Here is a 27907-nt window from a genome sequence, read left to right on the forward strand (position 1 = left end):
TGACAAAATATTTATCATTGGGTTCAAAATTTTTGCTCTTGCTACAAATTCATTAAAAAAATAACATTTATAATATTTAAACATATGAAAACAAAATATCTGTAAATATGCTGAATAGTTACAACACCTATTCAATTTATTTGTTTTATGTTGAATAAATAATATTATAAGAGTTTCAGTGTATAACATGCGTTAATTGTATTTATGGTTAATACAAATTTTTAAAACTAAACCATGATGTGCCTAAACTATTAAGTATTTATCTCATAAATGTATTTTATGTTGAAGAAACAAATATTTATAAGAGAAGAAATAAACAGGAATCCAGGTTTTTCACAAAAAATACTATTACTTTAAATATATATATATATTTTTTGTGCAACACTAGGTAAAGGAAAATGTTAACGGAGTTAGGGCAAAAAGTTTGGTTTGTACCCCTTTTCAACGATAAAGGGAATATTTCCATTTTAATGTATGTAAGACATTTTATATGGCTTTTTCATTGTTCAATGTTTCGTTACATAATATTGTAAACTTGTTAGTTAATATAATGGTAATCATTTTGACAATAGTTTTTTAGAGTAGCATAATCACTTTACGGGCAAATTGAAACACATTTTCAACGTAATTTTTTATGACCTGCCACCACGCAAACTATGTAGGTACAGAATGTTTGTTGGGGGAGGAGGTGACTAGTGAGCGTATTTATTTTAAGGGATTGTAGATAGGGTCATTCCTATTATGGTCACTTTCACTGTTGTACTAAGCTAATGGTTCACACTTGTTCTACCATTTGGTCGGTTGTGTAACATTGCATAACGGTCTATACCGGTTGACGATAGCACACATGAAATGTAATTATGAATATATCTTGTGTATTACTTACTTGATCTTGCCCGACCCCACTTTGACGCAAACAAACGACAAGGTGGAAATAACGTTTGAACCAAGTATCGAATACAGCATGCAACAACTTGTGTTATGACAAAACTTTGAATTATATTTAGAAATAAGTATTTATGGGTTTTCTCCCTGAATTTTTATATTTCTTACTTATGCATTTCAATTGCGTAAAATGTTCCAAATATCGACATTTAAATGTAATTATTACACCTGTGCCTGAGAATTGATTTATCATAGCATGTAGTTAATCGTATAAAATTATTGATTTTCATATCATATATATTTACACGTATGTATATACACATTTTGTATGAATATATCTATATATTTTAATGTAACTTAGTTATTATTTTTGCTTATTTTTTCTGGATATTATAAATGAAAGCCTCGTGTATGTTGAACTGTAATTGATGTAGACTATGTACTATGGGAATAAAATTAGGCTGTTTTGAATGGGCAGGTCGTCATTTTACCTATTATAAAAACATATATTTTATTGAGACGTACTTACTATTTCACTTACTGATTTATATATGCCTTTATATGAAATATTACGGGTTGTTAAAATTTCGAAATAGTTTTATATGCTGTGTAAAATACAGTTTCGGGGAACGAACAATTGAAGTTTTTGCATAGTGTATAACTATTATCTATTTTCATGTAGCCAAGACGTACGCCAATTCCTGTAATATAACATACAGTTTAATTTAATTGAATAACAAGCTCTGTAAAATAAGCCCGATGCTTGGAAGTCAAATTCGGTAATATTAATCTTGTTAAGGTAATTTTGTAATAGGACCTTTAAACAATATTAAAAAGTACCTACTCCACGAATGAGAGATATTTCAATGATAAGGTGGTTTAAAATAGTTACGGATTTTATGAAATAATATATTTAATAATTGAAGAATGAAGTTACAATGAGTGTGAAAATTTATTACGAGTTGCAACGAACTATCTTCAACTTCAATGTGAAATACCGTCCATTACGTTATTATGACCTGCTTTTGAAGGTATCTTCTTGTCCTCAGGAAATGATATCTTCTGTCCTGGGCAATCAAGGAATGATATTTCGTTAGTTAATTAGCTGAAGAGACTTTAGTTCCTGTAGTATATACTTCTCGTAAACTTTTGATGTTCATTCAAATTATTTCTTTTGGCGATGTGTAGAGTAACGTAACTCTATCTACCCTGAATTCTCCAAAGGCCTATTGAAGTCAAAATGATCAACTTTTTCTAGGCCCTACTCGTAGTAGACGATTTTTATCCAATTACCTTTTATAAATATATATTCAATGTTCTGGGAACTCAAGTCGAACTTCTTAATCACTATAATCGTTCACGAATGATCAAATCTGTTCTTCATGTAGACTCGCTCATTCGAAATTAGCTTATTTACGTCCCAATTATACACAAATATTCAGCTTGAAACGTTCAGTTTGTGGGACATTTCTAAAACATATCTGTCCTTGAGCATGTCTTGGTACAGAATGTTCTAAAATTTGTTCTAAACGAAACGTAGTTATGCCCTAACTAATTTTCCCTACTTTTGTTTCTCTACAAGTGAGTATCTATACTTACCATTTACCCTCACTACAAACGTAGTTAACATAATATGTTTTAATTGACACCCACATAGGGCTTGATTTAAAAAAATTTACATTTACCTAGTCTAGCCATACAATATTAAATTTAATTAAAATTAGCACTCACTCTGTTTACTTATTCTGCAATAACATTCACAAAGTAAAATAACATTAATTTCGGCAACATGTTAATTGCTATACACAAATATGACATGTTACAGCTGTACATATATGTTTTCACTATACCTAAATAAGTTTACAAAACAATTTTAGTTTGCCTTCGTACTTCACACACAGAACCTCTGCCGTTTTTCCCCTTACAATTTGTTTTGTCCACAATGTCAATAATGCGGCGCATTCAATTTCTACATTATTTCGTCTTTATTTGGCGCAATTAAGGCGTGTACGCCTTTTCTTTAAAATACTTGTAATTAGTAATGATCCAATCCTATATGCAAGTTTTATTACTGCCATATTGCGTATTGTTATACTGAAAAAGCCTGAGCGCCCAAGAGCACTTTTTTTTGTCCCATAAAAGTGAACATTTTTTAATATGAAATTATCCGGCGCAAAAATCTACAAAATATGCGAAATAATTACTTTAAAAAAATCACGAGAAACTGTACCCCGGCAGAATTTGACTTGAATCATTGAGCCGGCAGCAGGGTGCTGTGTATATGTTTTAGTAAGGACACATACGTATTTAGGTAGTGCCGCATTTGTAGTCATTATAATAATTTACGTGTAGGTGTATCAGCGTGGGAGCTGGAGTGTTGTCATGTCATGATGTCTGTCTAAGGCCCAGTGCACACGGAGCATCTTTTTGAGACGAAGGTTGCAACGCAACTGCGACCCGGGATCCACGGTTGCATGCAACTGGTTTGAGACTGGTCTCAAACCGATCGCCTCGTGTGCGGTTCCGCACCCCCGCGCGATGTCAAGGTCACAAAACCGTTGTGAGCTCAACCGTTTTGCGACTGTTGTCACAAAACAGTTGCTCCGTGTGCGCTGAGCCTAAGATGTGGAAGGACAGGTTGGGTGGGAGGGTTCCCTTCCTATACTAATCCGAGGAACTCTAGCTTAATGCTATAAGGAACTAAACGCCAAGCCACTACCTGCTCCCTTTCCAGATGCCAACTTGAAATGCCTCCTGGACTGGAGTGGCCTCTTAAGGTTCAGGTCATTGATATGTTTAAAAATATCCGTCAAGAAAGCAATGGCAGCTAAATTTTCTTTTTCGTTTAGAAAACTTAAGTAGGCGTTTGCTGAAGTCTGATCACTGTTGAAAAGATAATATGTCTTCAAGTGTTATAAAATGCTGAAGAATCTTTATAAAACTCAGCCTTTGCTTAACCATCTCACATTATTATGCAACAGTAGATCATCATATTGTACATCAACTTCTTCAAGAAATGATTTCAATCCACGATGTTGCAGTGTTGATTTTGCACGAAGAAAATTTACTATTTTCATCACTTCTTGCATAATACGCTCAAAATTATAATTGAGTTTACAGCAAAACACAGTTTGGTGAATAATACAGTGGTAGGAAATCAAATTTTCATTACATCTTGCAGTCCTTTTTTACTGGCGCACCGTCAGTAGTTACCGATAAAAGCTTTTTCAAGTCTAACTCATCTTTATCAAAATAATCCATCACTGCTTTGATCATGTCTTCTTCTCGGGTTCCTCCTAATAGCGGCAAAAGAGCCAATATCTCCTCAACAAAAGTTTCTCTCGTTTGGTCCAGGTAGCGTACAAAATTAACTGTGCCGTATCAGTGACATCGCATGATTCATCCATAGCCAAGGCGTAATATGTTTTATTGCAATTCACCATATAATATTTTCCCTATAATTACACATCAATTTTAGTACTCTGTTACATAAGGTGATGTTGAAAAGTTTTGCTACACATCATATGCAAATGAATTTTGGTTCGTTTGAAGAGTAAGTTTTGAAATCAACTCAACACAAATAGTATATATAGAGTAAATATTTGCACAGGTCTGGCATGTAAGCATACTATCTATGATGGTGCTTTGGAATGCATTGTAAGAAACATCACATTATATGTACTTTTAAGGATTTTTGGTAATGTGTAAATATGTATATTAATATTTTTTTTTCAGTACTCTGGCTGGTCCACAAGCAACAGAGACTCCTACTATCCAGCACCTATAGTCTTCAAAATGCAGAATCGCAAAGAAACTATTGTCGAGTTTTTGAAAGACAACGTGAAAGTGTGAGTAGAATTCCTGGTGATAATGCAGTGCCTTGAAGATCATATGCTTACCTCATGGTGTGCCTCCATTCCATCTGGGTCTAGTGTAGTCAGGGTGCCCAACTGACTGGGAAAATCTAAAAACTTTGAATTAGCCGGCTTTCGTTGTAGGTGCTGGGAAAACCATATGAAACCTGTGAATTTTTAAAAACCATAGGGAATTTGTCTAGCAAGTTTAAAAGATCTTGGTCAAAAAATACATGCCCTCCTACAAACTTTGACACACAATTTTTAAGCTCTGTTTACTGGCTCATCTCCGCAGTAGATGTGAGGAATGTGACACGTGTCAAAATAATACTATGGGTTACCTGTAATTGTTGGGGGAGGAAGTTGCTACTCAATTTTTCTTGCTTCTCTCGCTTCTCTCATATTTTGATTTGTTATGTAAAAGACGAGAGGCTCTATTGACGATTTAAACCAAAAAATAATGTTGAACATGGAAGAAACTAAACTAGCGGATGGTGCCGTATTTTTTTTTTTTTTTTTCATTGTCTTAATAAGTTTTGAAGGACTACGATAAGAAATGAACATATTCTGTATTAATATTTTACAGTTGAATTAGTTTTTAGATACATTTGTTCTACAGCCACTATTAAGAGGATTCGTCCCAGGGAAAATGTTACTGCATGGCCTTTTTGGTTTTATTTGTACGCAAAGGGAAGAGAGGAAGGTAAAAAAAAACCCAGTGAGCAGCAAGGCAGGTGAGAATGAGTTAAAATCAGCAGAGGTTTTGAAAAGGATGTTTGGGAAGGTTTCAACAGTCTTACAATGGAATGACAAGGTAAAATGGCTGAAAAGTATGGGGAGACAGGAAATTACTTCTGTTTCTATTCTGTGAATTAGAATGTAGTTTTTAGAAAAATTAGTTAACTTAAGTGTAAATGTTTTTTATTTAATAAATTTGGAACAGCTAATCACGAATCACAATGTGGCTATCGAAATAAATAGTTTAACAAATTGAATTAAATGTTAAATGCTCAACTAATTAACACTATTAATTTATATGTAGTTTCTATTCTAGCTTTTACTATAAACAATATGAAAAACCATTGTAGGCCAGGAAATTAAAGTTTTAACTTGTAAAAAAAAATTTCCAAAGCTGAATTTTGGTACAGCTGTAGAGAGTACCATGCTTAGTAACATACATAAACATTGGTTACACACATAAATGTATAGATACATACCTTCTTACACCTCTCCATAAAATGCATTCTGTAAACGCAATTATTAGGGTAAACTGTCAGATCTATTGTTTGCTAGAGCTGTCTGAATGTCGCAGTGTGTTCTGTATAACGGCCATGCTTCAGTTGCTTGGGCTGGGGCTTTTTGTTTGCATGAAACAAAGATATTTATAAATAAGTGATAAATCACTAAAATTGCTTCATTTAAGTATTGTTAGTCAGGGTTCGTATGGTCCTTGAATTTACGTAAGGGGATTGCAAGGCCTTGAAAAGTCCTTGATATTACTTGGGTCTTGAAAATTCCTTGAATTTATACGTTTGAGTTAACGTGGGTACTACAAATATCTGACTACAGGCGTAAGACCGGCATACGACCCTAAACTGAATGACGAAGCAATAAATGTGTGGTACTATGGTACGAATAAACTATTACTATAGTTATAGTGCAACCATACTTTAATTGTACCATAATATGTGTAAATATACGTTTAATATCGTATGGCTGCCGGAGCGCATGTTCCGAGCATTATCGAACATCTCCGAAGGTTGAAAAATAGCTCGTTTGGCCAACTTTACGGTGTAAAATATTCCGCCAAAATGCTTTATTCAGTAACTGCCACCTAAATCTTATGGCTCATTAATATTGTACATTAACTCTGATAAGATTTACATAACCGTAAACTACTTCATCATCGTCACGAATTTATTAATTTGTTTTTCGTGTTGGTCCGTTTCTTTGCGGGCTGCAGTTGGCGTGTGCTGGCTTAAGAAGAAAATGACACTGTTTTCGTTCGGACTCAGCTGTGATTGTAACTTTAGTGTCTGCAATAACTACTTCGCACTATTCAGTTTTGTGTAGTTTAATTTCGTGGTAGTGGAGTTTGTTTTTTCGGTGTGTAATTTGTGTAGACCATAACTAGGGTTAATTTAGGTCTACTAAGTTTAATGTTGTATCAAAATCCCCGGCAATTGTTTTTTCAATGATTTGTGGCTCCAGAATCCCAGTTTTAATAAGTGGCTGGGAAAAGTTGGAAACAAAAATAAAGCTAGGTGTAATGTGTGTGAAACCGATTTTGATGTTAGCAAAATGGGTGTGTCTGCTTTAACAAGCCACATGAATGTGAAAAAACACTCCAATCGTGCAAGTGACAAAAAGTCTTGTTTAGGAATCCAGTACTTTTATGGTAGATCCAAGTCCCAACAAGGTTCATCTTCATGGTGGCTGATACTGAAGTGAACATTAGGCCTACACCTCAAGAAAACCAGAAACTTACTCCCTTCTTCTCGAGCCATGATACATTGAAAGCTGAAGTTATGTGGGTCCTGAAAGTATGCTGTAGCCACTATTCGTATAAGTCATGTGAAGATATTTCACAAATTTTCAAACACATGTTTAGTGACAGTAACATTGCCCAGAGCTTTTCACTAGGAGAAACTAAGTGTGCTTATCTTTGTTGTTTTGGCATTGCTTCATATTTTCAATCTTTACTTATGGAAACCCTTCGGAAACAAGAAAATTATGGTTTGCTTTTTGATGAAAGTATGAACAGGAAACTGCAGAAGAAACAAATGGATTACCATGTTCGTTACTGGGAAGGTGATAAGGTCAGATTGTCTTACATACATTCCGAATTTTTAAAACACTCTACTGCTCAAGATATGTTCACCTATGAAAAATGTATTCACATGTTGGTATCCCAAGCAGTTCTTTGTTACAGCTGTCCATGGATGGCCCAAACGTAAATTGGAAATTTTATGACCTTGTGTGTGATCAGCTGAAGAGAGATTACAATGTTTTAGTGATTCATACAGGCAGCTGCGGGTTACACATAATTCATGGGGCATTCAAGCATGGTTCTACATCATCCACATGGGATCTAGATAAGGTTTTATCTAGCTTGTATTATCTTTTCAAGGACTCGCCAGCTAGAAGGGCAGATTATGTCAAAGTGACAGAATCAAATGTATTTCCCTTGAAGTTTTGTACAGTAAGATGGGTTGAAAATGTGATTGTGGTTACTCGTGCTCTTGAGATTTGGCCTCAGATTGTAATGTATGTACAGGCAGTTGCAGGAAAAAAGATTCCAAACCCGAACACAAAATCTTTCTCAGTTATTAAAGAAGCAGCAAATGATACATTGTGTCCAGTGAAGCTTTTAGCATTCCAGTCAATTGCAAAACAAGTTGAATTTTTTTTGAAAGTGTACCGAACTGATAAACCCATGCTGCCCTTTTTGGCTAAGGACATGGAGAAATTGATCCGAAGCTTGATGGAAAGGTTCATTAAGGATAGTGAGCTGAAGAGTGCTGCTACGGGCATCAAGCTTATGAAAATTGATGTAAGTATGAAGGAGAATCATTTGCCTGTGGCAAAAGTTCAGTTAGGATTTGCTGCTGAGAACAGGGTCAAAGATTGGATTCAGAGTAATGTTGTTAAGGAATATGATGTTTTGCAGTTGCGTATGCAATGCCATGATTTTCTAGTTGAAACTGTAAAGAAAATTTTGAAGAAATGTCCTTTACAGTTGTGAGAAGCCTTAAATGTTTAGACCCAAGGGAAATGAATATTTCAAAAGTTTACTTTGACATAGAAGACTTTAGTGGAGGCTAAATGAGTTCAAGAAACTGATTGTGATGACTTAATTTCATAATACAAAGAATTCATTGCTGAATTTGGTTTCTCCTCAGAATTTGAGAAGTTCAGACCAGTGGTAGATCATTTGGAGGGTCTGATACCATAGTGAACCAAGTATAAAATCTTAAATGTTGGGAAATTGATGTTTTAGTTTAGGCACAAACCCTGAATTTTAGAATTAATATACATAATCTTTTTTTTTATCGATTAGGTTATTTATGCTTTTCTAGTCAAAGGTAAGCTTACTATTAAGAACGGGGAAACAATTTACACATTGTAGGCCATATAAACAATTTTAATACACGACTTAGTTCAGAATGGTACAAGAGTTAGTGTGCATAATTTAATAAAGCCATAATGAACCAAAGTAATTTTCTTTATATTTCTAGATAATCTTGCTTAATCTAGTTCATAATAAAGAACATGATTGGTTTTTTGTTTGAACTCATTCTTAACTATATAAATACAACAATAATACAAAACAGTTAACTTAGTTCCTTATAGCATACGAAGCAAACTAAACTAGACTGAAGTTGGTTCAAAAACTTGGTTCAGCTGAACTAGTTTGTATTAATATTAGTTCAGTATAATTACACAGACCGCTGTTGGATTTAAAATCACATACCATATATATTCTGCAATAAGTAAAAGGCAATGGCTATTCTTTCTGGAAAGTATGATAATTTTACGTGTTTTACTTTCATTCCTCACTTCCCAAAAATAAACACTCCAGTGTCTCTTCTCATTGTGTGAGAATGCTGTATTCAGATAAGTCTGTAGTAAAATATAATACTACCATGAAAAGACCTTCATAAATTTATAAAAAAAAAGCTAAACATATAATGCTCTAAACATATATTGCTCGGATAAAACAATTAGGTTTTTCCTTTCCCATGTGGGATCATCGTCTGCATTTTCTTCAAACTGTTCACTATCCCAGTACTCTTCACTGTCTTCTGTCTCTGTGGGAATGCTGGGGTCTTCAGCGCAGCTTTGTAAACAGTTAATCGTGTTAGACTCATTTGGTTCATTCTCTTGATTTGATATTTCTCTAGTGGCGCACAGTGTCGAAGCTGTCTGTGTAGTAGCCGCTAAGATTCTATGGTAAAATGTGTGGTAGACTGGGGGAACAAATGGCAGCATGGACTATATGTCCTTCTTTTTCACATCTTTGATAGGCTTTGGCTGAGTCTGTTTGAGTACCAATTTGTGTAATGGTGTCTGAATGCCTTTCGAACGTTTAGCAAAACTGACTTCTTCAAACTGGATATCCTCATTGTGGCTGTATTTATACTCCATGATGAAAGGTTTTTCTCTTGAAACACGCAAAACGCGTATGTTCAACCATGAAACTTTTTTACCATCATGTTGTTTGCGATTGGTTATCGCGTGTGTTATTTCGTCTTGGGTATTGTAAAAATCCGAGGATTTCATTATCATCACATCAAATGCTTCCTTTTTGACTCTGCAGGTTTCAATGATATTCTTTACCTCATCAAGAGTGAAGATATGTTGTTGCTTCATCATTTTCTTCTCAATGTGACCAAAATCACTATCATTGGGTAAATAACTGTGTCCTGGGATGGCGAACTTCTGTGTAACTTCCTTAATTGAACACGAGGGGTCAGACACTAAGCGCATCGAAAGGACTACTAATTTAATGTTTCGATTTTGTCCTCCGCACGAGTCTGACCAAAGTACAAGCCTTTCCATCGAAGGAAATGTACTCAGATATTTGAGCAAACAAGATCCAATTTCATCTGGACCTCGACCAGCAACACCCTCATGCCACAGATGCATTGTCCCTTTAGATTTCGCACAGTTGTGTATTCCTAAATTATAACAAGCCAATTGACGTTTGTAATATACTACCCCTGTTGGAACCTTTGGTAACATGATAGTCTTCTGCAAATCAAATGTTAACACAGAACATTTACCTTCTATTGCAGCCTTCTTGTCATTTAGCATTGTTGTACGTGCTAGCTCCACCCTCCTGTGGTGCAATTCAGTGTCAGTTTTCAGGGAAGACAGGCAAGCAACTTTCTGTTCGCTGTCTGGTTGTGCTTCAGTTGCTCTGATTTTTACTGCCAGGGTGTCGCACAGCTTACAAGTATCTTTATGGGGTGGCTTAAATCCTAGATTAAACTTTGAATAAAAAATATTTTCGTTCATTGATTGGCTGACAATACTACCAACATTTTGGTTGCTCTCGTCAGTCTGTTGCATTGTTTCTTTGTAGAGTCGATACATAATACTTAAATTTAGGTTGTGGTTCAAGAATTTCTTATTTGGATTATCTTGACGACAATAGTGACTAGAATATGCTGGAAAAGAGGAAATGTGATCTTCAACATGCTTGATGCGGTCTGCAGAAAGTTTGTTACTTGGCGTGTGACGTCCTCTTTTATCAAGAATGTTACCACTTGCCATTTTCTGCAATGCCCGATGAACACGAGCACTGTCTATGCTGAGGGTTTGCAGGAACATTTCCTTGCAAACTTTTACATCACCATTCTTAGAACGAATAAAATATTCACGAGAGAATGTTCTTTTCTTTGTTGTATCTTTTTTCCCCTTATTACTAACCTTTGGGCGAGATTTAACTGAACGAGCAATTACAGCTGTTTGAGAATCAAATGTTCCATTTGTCCAATACGAAAGGTAGAAGTTCTTCTTGTCTTGTATGTGAAGTTTTGAATTGCACTTATTTCTGCATATGCAGATGTAATTTCTGAAACACTTTGCTTGCACTTTCTTACCTCTGACAGAAGTGTAAGATTTACCACTGTTGCGGCGATTTTTGCGAATATTTTTTTTCCACTTCTTTGTATTACCTCCATGTCTTTTTCTTCTTTTTTTTTTTTGGTTCACCATCTTCATCTGCAACAAATAATATACAATGCTTAAAACCGTATTCTATTTCGTCAGCCACTCAAACAACACAATATTATAAAATGCCTATAGTAAATTATTTAACTTAGAGATTTGGGCAATGAGTGTACGGAGCAATACCAGAATAATAGGGGGGGACGAGAGATCCCCAAGAACACCTACTGACCATTGAACTCACGTTTAACAGTCTCAACAAGAAAAACATTTTATCAACTCAATGAATAAAATTTCTAGTAGGTACATGTAGGGAGGCCCCTTAATGTGAAGGATGTATGAAAGCCACACATAATAAATTAAGGACTCAAGTTATTTTCAGCTGGTTAGTCAAATTTCTAGGTGCATCAAAATCTGTAATGTTTTAAAAATGTAACAAAATAATTATGTATATTATATAATTTTTGTAATTACAAATCCTAAAAATTGACACCATTTTGCAAATATAATCACAGTGCAACAAATTATTCTATGACTAAATACAGGGGAAAAATATACATGGCAATTATTCAGTAATATGAACTGCTTTAAAAGCTACACTTTTGCTTAATGAGTTTTTTGTTAATAGGACAGGCATTTTAAACTTAGACGGTCACACATTAAAATATATTTTTCATTTCTCATTGATAATAATTGCGTAGCACTTAGCATTTATTATTATAGATAGTGTAGAAGATTGTGCCATTCTTATACAATTATTTGTTTGTATGGTTTGCATGGTTATTTTATATGTAGACTTGTCTTCACAAATAAACAAAACTATCCCTTTTTTATGTTATTTTACTTTATTTTTAAGAGGTAAAGTATTCAAGTCATTTGGTTCACAGGTGAGTAAAAACCATATTTATTTCTTTAGCCAAAGTGAACTAGCGTTATGAGCATTACTTCATGTGCCAAAGTGAACCAACATTTGTCCGTCACTTGTATCGCTTGCTTACAAGGTTTCAGAGGCAAGTGCTGCACTCTGTACCCCCAGAAGTGAACAGTGTATAAGTAGTAACTGTTCACACCAACAGAGCGCTCTCTAAAGCAATTTTCAGTATATGGTACACTATGGCACATGAACCAAATAGTAAAGCCATCTACAAAATGAACCATTACAAAAACTATTTTAACAAAATATATTATTACTACTTACCTTCACTAGTTGGATTTTGAGTATCTGGAATATATTTGTCACTTGTTGCATCAGAGACCTAATGAATCATCACTAACATCATGATTATCACCGTTTTTAGTTAACAGATTGTTTTCATTGTCCTGCATAAGCGCCATTTTATCTGAGACCTGGTTCACTGTGCCAACCACATAAAATCACAATTGTCCAATATGCTATAACAAAATTTCCCTTTTTCATCCCCTCTAATTACAATACAACCTAGTTCACTTTAGCACATGAAAGAATATCACTTTGTGAGTTACAAATTAGTTCTATCTCAAAAATGGCAAAATTGGACTTGGTTCACTATGGCATCAGACCCTCCATTTATGTTCGCTATTATATGCCTTTGCAATGTCAAAATCTGACTATGAAAAGCTGTGGTCAGTAATGAAAATGCTACTTATTCTTTCCCATGGTCAAGCAGCAGTTGAGAGAGGGTTTTCCTTGAACAGGAAAATCGAAGTGGAGAACATGCAAGAGCGTACACTTATTGCACAGTGAATAATTGGTGAGCACATTACATCTGCTGGTGGTGTTACTAATTTTCACATTACAAAAGACATGATCATCTCAGCATCTGCAGCATGGCAAAAGTGGCAAGGTTATTTGGGGGGAAAAAAATAGCAAGAGAAACAGAGCAGAAATCCTTAGAAAGGAAATGTGTTACTGATGAGTTAGATGAACTGAAGGAAAAAAAGTGTAGACTTCAAGCGAATATACACACACTGAGTGCATCAGCTGATAAACTCTCAAAACAAGCAGAAAAAACAGGAAAGTTAACGTTTGTTTCAAGGTCTAACAGTTACAGGAGGACAGCAAAAGAAAAAGTGGCAGAACTTGCAAAATTTTATGAGCTTTTGTGTAGCAAGTTGAATGATTATAAACAAATTTAACTTAAATTGTGTTGTCTGTTGTCTGTTCAGGACTTTTCTTCTTTTGACTTGAATATACAGAAATGGGTTTTCATTTTTTAAATTCACAATTATTTTATTAGCCACATTTGTGTAAATATTTGTTTAGATTTGTTAATGGGTGTCAGTGTCTGCAGTACAGCATACTACTCGTGACAAAACAGAAACACAAACTGTGAAACATGATTAAAATGATTTTACTGAAGCGCATGTTAATAATGTATAATTCTAAAAATTGAGGGACAGTGACCTGCAGAGAAGGTTTATGAAATACTGGTAAGTGATGAAAATGATTTTGGCATATTAGAATTTTAGCAATAATATTTCATTCTACAATCAATTTTACAATTGTATTTAGATTTTCTGATAATAATTTTTTCCTGATGTGTCTCTTATAGTCTGGATGTATTTAAATTGAATACTATTTATTTATAATTTCTACCATTCCCACCAACCGTTGAGGAATTGGGCTCAACATAAAAATAAAATTCCAATGTAAACAAAAAAAATTACAACTGACAAAATGCAGGCACTACAAACACAGTACAGACACACAGGACAAAAAAAAACAACTAAACACATTTACAATTAATAACTAGAATAACATAAGATTGTGTAAGTACTTAATAGTAAGAATAGAAGAAATATATGTATATTGATTTGCATGTAATTACAGTAAAACCCTGTTAAGATGTTTTTCAAAGGACTGGATGCTAAAAACTTCTTAAAAGGGAAATAAGTAAAAACAAATTTTACTCAAATGACATACTGCTTAACTCAAAATTACACTTACTAATTATCATTGACCTGCTGGAAAGACTGTACGATTATATAAGTAAACTGAATTTTAAAAAAAATTTAATGAGCATAATAAAACTATTGTCAAAACAAAACAAAAAAAACTAACATTCACTGTTTTGAAAAATAATGCATCAGAATAGTTTGTTTCAACTAAGGTAGATGTACCAGTAGTCGTCATGCTAAGAAGAGTTTTATAAAAAAAATTGTGTACATAACCTTGTAGGTGTATTACTGCCCCTACATGTTTGTTTTTAACCTCAAACTTTACTCTACAATGCTATCCAACACTCTTCGATAAACACAAATTATTTTTGTAGATTTATTATTTTGAAAAAAGTGTGATTTCGAGCCAGTAGTCGTCATGCAAATTTTCGTGTTTGCCAGTGTTCGTCACATGTTTGTGCCAGTAGTCGTCATGTGCGATTTCGGCTGCATTAGTTTTAATTCATGGATCCAGAATGATAGTATTGTACTATTTGGGCTTCAAATTTTATTTGGTACTATATTTTAAACATCAAAATGGCATTTCATAAAGATTGTTCAGTAATATAATGAATAATCCTCATTAAATTTTGAATTTACTTACAGCACTCACGGAACAAAGAGGGACAGCACATAGAGCTGTAGCAAACCGAATGTATTCGTTACTGAGTAACGGGTGTGCCGTCTAGTAACAAGTAACGAAACGTTACACACGGCTGCATTTTGTTACTCGCATTTCTCGTATATTTTACGCATGCGCGCGCATATTCAATGAATTTACGATACAAAGAACGATGTTTGTTTATTAATAAAGTATAATTTGGAAATTCCTCGTCTAAGTTTTTTTTACTGTTTATTAAAGGTATTATGTGTGTAGACAAAGTTTTAGATTCGAACAGAAACAACGTAAGAAAGTATTTTTTACAAATTATAAATATGTATGTTTTTGTTTTTCACTATCGCGTATTTTCACGTTTTTTTTTGTTCTTATCTTAAAAGAGATATAATAAAGCCGCTCTAATGAGATTTAATTGTTTCTTGGTTAACAAAAACTGTTTAATTATCAAATATTGTTAATTGTTTATATTCTATTTATTATTATTTACGCGACGTCATACTGTACGCGTACGCAATACGACTCAATTCGTTGCTGCAACATAACATAGCATGTTATGCGGTATCACAAGTAAAATATAAAAATGAATCAGGGCCCGCCCATCTTCCTACCCAAGGGCGATTTGCCTTTGTGTTTATTAGAGCTGTAGCAAACCGTATGTATTCGTTACTGAGTAACGGGTGCTGCATCTAGTAACGAGTAACGAAACGTTACACACGAATGCATTTCGTTACTCGCATCTTTCGTATGTTTCACGCATGCTCGCGCTTATTCGTTACAAAGAACGATGTTTGTTTATTAATAAAAGTATAATTTGGAAATTCGTCGTCCAAGTTTTTTACTGTTTATTAAAGGTATTCTGTGTGTAGAGAAAGTTTTAGATTCGAACAGAAACAACGTAAGAAAGTATTTTTTACAAATTATAAATATGTATGTTTTTGTTTTTTATAATCGCGTATTTTCACGTTTTATGTTCTTATCTTAAAATATATATTATAATAAAGCCGCTCTAATGAGAGTTAATTGTTTCTTGGTTAACAAAAGCTGTTAATTATCAAATATTTTTAATTGTTTATATTCAATTTATTTTAATTTACGCGACGTCATACTGTACGCGTACGAAATACGACTCGATTCGATGCTGTTACATAACATAGCATGTGCCATGTCATGCGGTATCAGAAGTAACGAGTAACGATACGAAAGTAATGAGTACTAATTGTTATAGTAACGAATACATACGGGTACACATTTTTTCGTTACTTTTACACCTCTAGTGTTTATCGGACAATGTGTTCCTTGGCACACTATTTTTTTCCGCTGCTCATTTTATACTCATACCATTCGCTACATCTTTAAGAGCAGCTTCCATGGCTGACTCTTCATACAACAGTATTTTCCGTTTTGGCATTTTGCCCTGTAATTAAAGAACGAGACACATTACAATGTTTAGTTTACTTATTAATGTCAAAATATATATCGAATGACCCCTAAATTAATGTAAACAACAATGCCTACACAATTTTTGCAATCAATAAAGTAAAGTAATTTCCGACCCAGAAGTCGTCATACACATGCATCGGAAGTCGTCATAGGTGACGACTACTGGATCTGATCGTAATAACGTACTTTGTCTATTAACAACAAAGAACCAATATTTAAGAACTTTAGGGTGTAACTTAGCACAACGTTAAATAAAATATTAAATGTACCAGTGCTCGTCAGGTATGACGAACACTAGCAATACAAGGTTTTTATTGATCCAGTTTTCGTCACCCTAACTAAATCATACAAAGAAAACAAATTTTTTTAAATAAACACTTTCACCTCTTCAAGAACATTTAACTAACACATTCAGCACAAAACATCACGAATAAACATGAAAAATTACAGAATTAGAAGTAAAAATGTGCACTAACGTCCTTAGTGTTTTAGTATAGGAATTCCCCTATTTATCTTCACTGCTCTACGAACTTTTGATGCACGGACTTTTTTTGATTGAAAATAGTATTTGTTCCGAAAACTATTGTGGTAATTTCAGCTAGAACGTCGACCAAATTTTTGTCAATATTTAAGTTGGCGATATATTGAGCTACTTCACTATTATTTACATTTGAAGTTGCTAGTGACGACCATTGGAGCAGTGACGAGTACCGGGGCACTTACCTTAACTTTCGCTCTGGTGCATCACAAAATTGTCCAGTTCCCATTAACTCTTCCTCACACTATCTGGAACATTTGGTGTATGGTGTATGAACAAATAACCTCAGCTTGTCCAGGTAGTCAAGTGCTTCGGAGTAAGTTGGCATGGAAGTGGAATCACCTTCATAGCTGTCACCATCGCCAGTCTCATCCTCAGCTAAAATCCTTGTGTTGTGGACATAAATCTTCAATGGTTTGTGGTTCACATGATGGAACCGCATCAACTAAGACTAATCTTCAAAAGTGCATGAAAAATTTAGGTGCACTTGAAGAGTTTTCAAATTTGCACTGCATTTAGAAGCACATGCAATTAGCTCACTGTCCTCATTCTTCTTCAGGGAAAATATCATTAACTTGTTGAGCACCAAAGCCTGCTTTTCTGAAGCAATTGATAATGATGGTTGAGTCAAGCATTTCCCATGAAGCAGCAAGAAAATGCATGGTGTCCAGGATATTGATTTTGTAACCAGTTTTTTTTTGGTATTTTTCATTCTTGTTATAAATTGTAACACAGGGTGCTTATGAAAATGCTGTTTCAGAATTTTTATAATTTCCTGGTCCATGGGTTGTAGCCTGGATGTTGAAATTGGTGGGAAAATTTCAATCTGGATATTTCTATGGTTGGATGAGCAGGGCAGTGATCCATGAAAAGGAAAATCTTCTGATTTTTGCATCCAACACTCTCACATAGTCTTAAAAAATGCTGCCTGTCATCCACGTAGACTTGTTGTTTGCATGCTTTCACGGTAATATCTTTATGTTAAGACACAGTTTATTATTATTATTATTATTATTATTGTTATTGTTTCCCAATTACCAGCAATGGTAACTTTTAAGTGCCATCCATGTTGGTACCCAATAACATTGTGACTCGTTCCTTACTCGTTGCCTCCATGGCATGTTTCACCTTTCAAACAAGGTTTTGTCTGGATGCATGTTGAAAAACAGATCACATTAATCGACATTGAATACATTTTTTGGTTCAAAGTCCTTTATAATTGCAGGCATCATTGTGTTTATCCAACTCTGGACAGTATCATCACACACACTCTGATTCCCCACTTACAGTTTTATAGACAATTCCTACTCTGTTCTTAAATCTGTCGAGCCAGCCATTCGAAGCATGAAATTTAACACTTAGGTTTTGTGCTATTTGTTCAGCTTTCTGACGTAAAATTGGGCCGTTCGTCAGAATTCTAAGTGCCCTATTCTTTAAACCTCACCAAGAGTAAAATTTTAACTTCTTCTTATTTACCAATCTTCATTTTTTTACACTTTGACGAAACGTTAATAGCCAAAAGTTGGTTTAGCTTCGTCACGATTCATTTCAAAGTAGATGGCGGTATCCCAATTTTTTTTTGCCTTACTCATTCTGGTATCATAGGATTCGCATCAACTTCTGATATTATTTTCAGTTTTTCTTCAAACTATAACACCTTGCGTTTAATGGGTCCTCTACTTTTTGTAGATGCCATTATGCACTGTTTGCCACAACACAACATTTATTATGCTTGATAACCTTAAAATCACACCTTAAAAAGATTGCAAACATAAAAAACGAGTAATAGCTGCTGGTAAATATGGTTTGCTGCATATTCGTTGTGTATTATAACTTGAATAGGAAAAAAGGCGTGCAGATGGAATAGCCTCACAGTCTATACGAATGCAAGCAGATGATTGGTCGAAAATAAAACTAAATGTTTTGATGGTCTTGTGCAAGTTCAAATTATTTTGTTATTTTTGGAAATAAGTTAATTTTCCAAAAAAATTAATTATAAATAGAGTTTAAAAGATAAACATTTTATTTTTTCCCACAAACGCTGAAAATTATATGCGGGAAGCATCAACGCAAACGTTATGACTGGGAAAATTAACATAGGGATATATGGAAGTGATCAAGTGAATAATTTTGTGAACTTAATAAGCGGGAAAACATATTATGCAGGAATGTCTTACGCGAGTTTTACAGTAATTGACACTAGAACCCCAACTTTACGTATGCTCACGGTTCCACGGATAGTATTCGAAAAATTGTGGGTGGCCTATTTTGGTTTCCCCTCCCCCTCCTCCAAAAAATATTTTTTTTACTTTTGAACCAAATAAATCTGGTATTTTTTGTGTGTATTGGGTTTTAATAAATAAAAAATCATTAATAATGCAACAAAAAAATAACCCCCACCACAGCATGTGAAAATGGAATGCCTGTCGGCCATCTCACTAGCCCGCGGCCAGTCAGTCGCTTGCCCGCCCACCCACCAACCACACCATGCCCCACTGCCCGTCTTGCCACCTCCCACCCTTCACAGCGTTTGGATGCTTGAACTTTGCGACTGTCTCTACCATAGCAAATATTATCTACTGCACATTATAGTTTATCATGTGGTGTAATCTTGCCCGCATTGCATACACACTGTTATTCCTATGAGTGTGTGAATAGTGCATACCTGCCAACCCTCCCGCTTTAGGCGGGAGACTCCCGATTTTATACTCATTCTCCCGCCCTCCCGATTTGTCATTAAAATCTCCCGTTTTTTGGTTCTGTTTCTCTTGAAGTTTTTAATGCAATAAATTTATAGATTTAATATGTTTGTACCATTATTCCGTACAATTGTATAGTAACTACGGTTCGTACCATAACGTGTAGTTATTTTAATAGCTTAAATGCCCACAATTGTCTGCTAAAACTCTTGGTTAAGCGTACATCTAAGAAAGAAACGTAGTTATTGACGATAATTATGGGAGCTGTTTTGGTACACGTTCGTCATTGGTGTTTGTTAGCCAACCAGAAAAAGGTTTGTTTTCCAAAATGGCGTGTTTTGTCAACATTGTAAATTGTGTTTTCGGTGGTGTTTTGAAATAAAGACGGACTGGATTAATAATGAGTTTATGATACCACTGTTTACATTCGTGCCTAAATTCGCTTCGGTTTGTTGGTAGGCTATGTGTGAATTGTTTTTTCGTCCCCGAACAAATTCGCCTTTGTTCGCGTCTGTGCTCACAGAATAAGTGTAGAGGTAGCATTATAGTAGTCTTCGAATTTATTCAACGGTGTATTCATAAAAATATTATTTTGTGGAAGCAGTTGCGTGATGAGTATTTTGTACGCGTTTTGTTGTAGGCCTACTCCGCAATAGGGGTTTAATAGAAATGGCCTACAGTGAAGTATCTTGCTGTGTACAAAAAGACATTTAGTGACGAATTTACGTGCATTTTGCAATCGAGGAAAGGTGAACATGCTGCATTTTGTTCTTTGTGTAGTGATTTTTCCGTCAAAATAAACAAAATTTCACCACTACACACTTCCCCCCCCCCCCTTATTAGTGGCAACAAGCATTGTTTACACTCCACTAAAAAACCTCCCGCTTTTTTGACTGGCCAAAGTTGGCAGGTATGATAGTGACTTCTTACAGTTTAAACAGCATGTGGAATGTAATTTTATAACTGCTTGTATTTTTTTTTATATGTCTACATATTTTAGACTATTTTCATGTAAAATAGACTTGTAAACCATGTATTTGGCCTCCTTTCACCACTTATTTTGCCACTGATACTTTTCTCCTCCCAAATATGCCAGTATCCACTCTTTACGGGAGGGATAGGGGGGTAAAAAGAGCAGCTGAAGTACGACTGGTTAAAAGACTTGTCCCCCCCCTCTGTTTATCCTTATCTGCTTTATAAATTATATTTTTAACAACTCTCTGTAAAAAAATAATAATGGGTGCACATTGATTACCAGAATAGAGGGGAACAAGCACATAGTAGGTGTAGACCTATACTGTTTCCTTAAATGTATTCTAGGTATTTGTGGTTAGGAAAACACTGCGCTGTAATGACACACATTCATTAAAACAAACTACATTTTAGTGCAAGAAACCATTGAATTTTTGAAAGCCATCGGGAATTATATGTTTGTCTAGCAAGTTGAAAAGAGCTTAGTTGAAAACCTACACTCCATGCCTACAAACAGCATCACTTATGCCTCAGGCCACCCGAAAGTGGTAAATAAAAATTAGAAATTTCGTGATAAGTAGATAAAAGCGGTATAAAATTACGTCCAAAAAACCGTATAGCGATGTTAACAATCGGTAATAATTACCTGCAAAACAGGTTTATTTTTAAAATTGTTTTCTCCCTGTATTTCTTACGTGAATACATACAATAGCATAATAAATCAAAGCAATTTAGTATCTAATGTATTTTGTATTTATTTTAGTCACTTTAGTGCACATGGCTTGCAGTAAATGAAAAAAATATATGTTACAAAACAGATCAAAATAGTGGTACAATTAAGGATGTTCATTGAAATATCTTGAAATCATAATTTCAATGCACGCAGGTCAGAAAATATCTGGCCATACAACGAAAATGCTCTTTCACTGTCCACATTTAAAACTGGTATCCACAGCATTGCTAAAGTTTGTGACACAAAGTTGCCATGTTCACTTTGAAATCCTAGCAAAATCTGGCAGATGTCAGTAGTGAGCCCTTCTTTCAAAACATTGGAAACTTGCATCTGAAGTGCAAGATAACCTTCTATAAATTCCTTCTTTGTAACAGAGTTGATAAGAGGAAGATCTTTAGCAGCTGTGAACAGTTTCTCATGAACATTATTGCTCACAATGTTTCGAGCAGCAAACAGTTTCCCAACAGTGCTAAAGAACTCTTTAGCAGCATCTTTTTCCCTAAGGTTTTGTAACTTCACTCTTCAATTCATCTTTCATCTGACTTTGCTTGACATTTGAAGAGAGAGTTTTGAAAGGGCAGCAGATGTTGTCTCCAAAAATTCCTCTGCTAACCAATAAGAAGTTATTCTCTAAGTCATACAACTTTGAATAGATTTTATGACTTAGAGTAAGTACAACCTTCAAGATCCAGGATGTTTTCTTTGAGTTTCTTGCCATGGTCCACGAGAAATTCAGCAGAGCACAGAATTATTGCAAGCTGGCAGTCACTCAAGTTCTTAAAATAGTCTGTCGAAACACCACTATCTTCTCCTTTAAGAAATTCCATTAGATCATTAATGTATTCCTCAATATATTCAACGGAATGGAACCAGGAATTCCACCTGGTCAAAACTGGTGCTGGTAATAGTTAGACATCTTTTTTTGTTCTGGGTACTTTTTTTTTTCAGATGTGTGGTGTATGTGTGCTTTCATTTCCTTGAATTCAAAAATACGTGTTTGACATTACTATCAAATGTATTTAGCTCTGACAGAGAGAGCCTCCACAAACTTGTGATGAGATTAAGTTTGTGCGCCCAGTACTTAACATGAACCATTTTCTCACAAAATACAACCTTTAAAGTGTCTTTACACTTGGTCATATATTGTGCAGAATCACTCACAGCAACTATATTTTCAAATTTTATGTTGAGTTGTGCAACAATTGACAATATTGCACGGGAGCATTCTGTGCCATTTGCACAGTACAGTTCTTTTACACCACCCACAAACAACGTTTAGTCACTGGTACTTGCGAAAACACAAATTAAAATAATGAAAACGCATCGTCCTTTTTTGTCCATAGTTTCATCAAATAGAAGAGCAGCTTTCTGGTTTTCCAAAGCTTTCTTCACCATATCATATTTGGCCAATTTTGGGGATATATATATATATATATATATATATATATATATATATATATATATATAATATATATATATATATCGTGATACCCGAGCAGTTGGAATATCTCCAGCACATGTAATTAAAAATAGAATAAATATAAAGTTAGGGCATTTAATTTTCTATAAATAATCATTTTTATGGTATGAACAGTTTAGATTAAGGCAAATATTTTAATAATTTAGTCTCAGCACAGTTACACTAAATGTATAGCTAGGCCTACTTACCAGGTACATATTTTTGAAGCCAACACGGACAGAGTCGTTATCTGCCTTTTCCAGTGGTATGTTGGCATCTAACATGTTCGTGAAGTCCACAATAAATTCTTGTTTGTTTTCCCTACTGCTCTGCTCACGATCCAGTGCACTAATAATGCTCAACTCCTTTGGGGTTGAATAAGTTTTCAAGTGTGATTTTTTTCTGTTTATGGGACTCCCAGAACATGCTTCTTGCAAGTGTCTTTCCGCAGCCAATCCACACTGTAGCATTGCACAATGAGGATTTGTGATGTACATATATTTTTTTTGGGTCATAAGAATATTGATTAAGAATAACTTTGATATGAATGATAATAATTATTTTATAAGTAGATAAGGATAATTGTTCAGATCTGTTAAGAATTGTTATTAATTACTTTGGTTAAATTTCATGGAAAGCCTTAAAATACTTATTTCCTTGAGATACTTAATAATTAATTTGAGGGTTAATTCCAGTCCATAATAATTAATTTTGATATTTGATAATTAATTTCAGTAATTGTTTTGTTTAAAGCAGTGTAGACTATAATTTTACAGGACATCATTTTTAAACTAAAATTTGTAGTACGGTATGAATTTCAACTTTGATTACTAAATTTTGAACATTGTATTTAAATTTGTTGGGTAATTTTCACTTCTATTGGATATTGCTAGTGTAATATTTCGAGAATAGTCTGGAAGGTACAGGAGGAGCGGACAGGCGCGACACCCTGGCGCCAGAAAGTTATTTTTCACCTTGTAAATGCATAGCTGCCAACCATTACGGATTTTCCGTAATTATTACGGATTTAACACCGAATTACGGAATTACGGAACATCGCTGGTGTATTACGGAAACGAGGCGTTGTGCTGCACGGAGACGGAAAAAATTCAGTTTCTGCTGTGCGGTTTCGTGAACGCAGTTCGAATACATCGCGTGGTTGCGCAAATAACGGAACTAGTATGTGTGCGCATGTACTATTGAAATTAGTAGATTAATTCTCGTGTTTTCAAATAGTAATGGGATGGTATTACGTCCGTTGTACGACAAAACTAGTACATATTCTCGGACTTTTCGTTTTTCGGCTACTTACATCACGATAATTTTTGCACGGTACTTTGGCTAACCTGTGTTTTAATTTTTTTTGAAAGCCATTTTTTTCATCATAGTGTTTTTGTCTTTCTACAGACGTGAAATTTTTTTTAATGTTTTTCGATAGTGTTTTGTTCTTCAGTGCCGGTTGTAGAAATGAAGCGTGTGACAACAAGTGTTTCTGGGGGGAAAAAAAGAACGCAATTCTTCAGAACTTTCGACTTAAACTATTCAAAAGAATGGCCATGCTTGTCGTCTTCAAATGTTTTGGAACACCACGCGTTTTGTAATGTATGCACGTGTGACTTTTCGATTGCACATGGTGGAAGGGATGACTGTAAACGGCATATTGAATCAAAGAAACATGCGGAACATTTTATAGCCATGACGATTAATATATCTATATCGTCGTTTTTTTCGCTACATCTGAAGAAACGAAAGTAACGAACGCAGAGTTATTGTTTACAAGTTCTTTTGTTTGTCTTCTGTTGTTTGTTTACAAGGAAGTTCTAATCCAACCAGGATAAAAGAAGCAAATAAAAAGACAGTTGTTCACAAGTTTGTAACTTTGAATACTTTGAATTGAAGGTTCAAACTTTCCAGTAAAATTATTGACATTTCTTACATATTCAGATGAATGTATTGTTCAAATAGTTTTTTTTATTCATTAATTTGCATTGTATTCATATATACCTATAGGCCTATATTTTTCATTTTTTTTTGCATTTTATTTTCCTTGTTTTATCTTGTATGTGTCATAATTCCCCAGGAAACATTTATCGTGCATTATTTACGCGTACTTTTTTTTCTTCATATAATTGTCATTACTGATGGGTGTGATTTGAGGTTGGCAGCTATGATTTTAAATGCATGTTTGGGATTTACGCGTCACGTGGACGCACAGCTGTAGCGACCGTGTGGTAGGTTCTCTGGAGGCTACCACTAGCCAGCCAATCAGGGCGAGACCTGGCATGGAATGATGCGCCCTTCCGAATTTCCTTGCATGGTCATGTTTCTGAATTCTGTACTCTGATTGGTCAGTTGGCCCACGGGGTTGCCTCCCTTGTCTTCACCTTTACAAGGGAAAGTAATCTCGTCGACCAAGTCACTTGTTGCTCGATCGTTGCCGAACCCGGTCGCGTCATCTGCAAGTCACGACACAGAATGGAAAGTCACTAAGGGACAATTTAACGCCTAGGGGCTGGGGCCAGGCCGTATTTTTTCAACTTAAGTTCTTTATTTTTTCGGACTAATTAATTAGAAATTTAGGCCCTAGGCGTCGGCATCGGCCCAACTTCGTGTGATTACGGTCTGCGATCGACGGTACCTTGAGTTATGTAGTTAGCCAAGGGACATTACTAAAGTATATTTTTTTTGGCGAGTGACAAGACTCCTCGACCATCAACGGCAAGATGTATGGTGTTGTGGTATGTATTTGGACCTCATCCTATCAAAATTCAAAGACATCGTAAAAAAATTTGTATAAGGAAAGACAAAAAACTGTGCAAGTAACGAAGTTTTCTAACTAAATTCATTTGTAAAATTGTGCACTGAGGCCATGTAACGATGAGAAAAACATTTTTTTTTGAAAGAAATAAACAAAGGTAATTTAATAAACTCTTTTATTTCCAAATAACGTAGAACGCAACCATCATAATGAAAAATTCCTAAAGAACCTTGTTTGTCTTTGTTTTGTTACGTTTCTCTGTGTGCGTAGCCGGGCCACACATACAACGTAACAACACAACTATCACAATACTTGCACATCATTATTTTACTACCTTCATCAAAAATAAAAAATCCAATACTTTTAAATGCCTTCACACGTTCATGTAATGTTAGAAATTTAGCCATTTTGAACTAACAATTACCGACATTAAAAGATACGTTCACGTGTGCAGATCAACGCATTGGAAATATTATGACAAAGAATGTGTTGTGTTCGTTGTAAACACTCAAAAATCTCTTAACGGTGCCATTTTGAAATGGTGATATTGCCAACGGTGCCATTTTGAAATGGTGATATTGCCTTCTTGAAAACATTGGGCTCTATTAGATAATCTTCAGTTCACAGGATATGAAGCCCCACCACAATCTATTTTGAAGTTTACCAAAGTGAAAGGTGATGGATTATGTTTGGGGTAATTTATAATACTCTATGATCGTAATATATGCATGTGTGTGTGTGTGTGTGTATATATATATCCTTGCAATATGGTGTTTTATTTCACGAGCGATCGCCAAACTTTGGAATACCTCGGAACTGTTGTGCGCTGTAGGTCTGTGGGCCTATGGTCTAGTTTTCAACATAAACAAAGAAGATGACCCGTGATTTTGTCAATAAAATATGTCACCACTATCGTTATTTTACTGCATTATGCGTTATTATAGTTACGAAACAGTTATGAGTTCAGAAAAAATGACTCAATCAGCACCGTTTTACTAACGTATCTACGTGGGGAAAAAATACCTTTTGGATTTTAAACATCATCCCGTACCGCAAGAATTTATGGCAAAAAGTTCAGTTTAATTATTTAAGTAATTAAGTAAGTAGGTACTGTTGCCATTTTTTGCCATTTTTACAGTGATAAAACAAATTGCATTTTATTTTCATAGCAATATGGTTCTAGTAGGCATTGTCTGTTCTAACACAGGAATTAACAGATATTTTCGTGTTTTTTGCAGGAAAATCAAATTTCATAGTTCTTTCACGTTTTTTGTCATTTTTTTCACGATCTGGAAATTTGCATGGCCCTACTTTTGCCATTTTTGAGTGCTTTTTTACCTCTATGTTTATTATTAGGATGCGCTGGTGGCAAATCATGGCAGACACACATTAAATAAACATCATTTGGTAATTACATTAACAGAAAAAAACAATCTTTCTTATATTATAAAATGTAGTTTATGCTTTTTTAAATTTTATTAGACCTTTTGAAATGTATCTCCTATTTTAATAACATTATTTATTAACTCAGAATGTTGTTAGTGCTTACTAATAAATGTTATGCCCAAGCCCTATTATGTGAACAATGTGGTAAGTAAAGTTTTAAAATTTAATTTTTGGTTCTTTAATCTCAGAATGTTATTCAACAGTTATGAAATGTACTTCAAATGTATTAGGCATGTATTTTTACTGTAATTTTAACGGGAGCAGCGTCTTGATTATAAAGGTAGTCAGGCACACTTTCCCGATAGGAAACCAAATTATTTGATTAACATGCACTATTATAAAAAATTATTCATTAGCACTGTATTGAAGTGCTCTGTTTTCCTGGAATGAATTAAGAGCATTACCGTGTTTTATCGTATAATTGTCGCACAGTTTATACTAAAATCAAGTTGTTTGAAAAGTAGGGGTGCGATGATTTTGTGAAAAAAGCATTTTTTTTGATAGGTTAAGTTCATAAAAACAAAACCTGTTCAAGGAAAGTACGTTCATTTAAAAAGTAGAGTACACAAAAGCACGCTAAAAATTTAAATTAATAAGTCATGCAACGGACATTTTGTTCAACTTTAAATAGAAAAACTAAAACTGTGATGCGAACGTGAGTTGGTGTGCATAACTATCGTAGTACACACCACGAGAAAGTGTGGGCTATCAAATTTAATCAGCACCAGACAGAGCATGTGCATTGCATGCAATCGATGAGCTATCTGTATCAATATTTGACTATGTGTGTGCACTCTATACAGGAATCAACATGACCAAACGTGAATGATGCTAACTAGCACTGGCTACATTTTTGTAAGCTGTACACAGATAAAAGTTATAACGTTTGAAAATGTCTTTAAATGAAAATTGA

At 34.6% G+C, this 27907-nt stretch overlaps 1 protein-coding gene across 2 annotated transcripts in view; it reads left to right on the top strand.

Moving 5' to 3' along the window:
- LOC134542734 (glutamic acid-rich protein-like) overlaps positions 1-27907 on the top strand; it is a 188536-nt gene that overhangs the window by 141741 nt on the left and 18888 nt on the right. For both annotated transcript variants that reach the window (XM_063387238.1, XM_063387232.1), the window contains exon 5: positions 4621-4733. In XM_063387238.1, the coding sequence (XP_063243308.1) occupies positions 4621-4733 (113 nt within the window). The remainder of the gene's footprint in view (positions 1-4620; positions 4734-27907) is intronic.

Source organism: Bacillus rossius, chromosome 1 (assembly GCF_032445375.1).
Source record: "Bacillus rossius redtenbacheri isolate Brsri chromosome 1, Brsri_v3, whole genome shotgun sequence".
NCBI lineage: Eukaryota > Metazoa > Arthropoda > Insecta > Phasmatodea > Bacillidae > Bacillus > Bacillus rossius.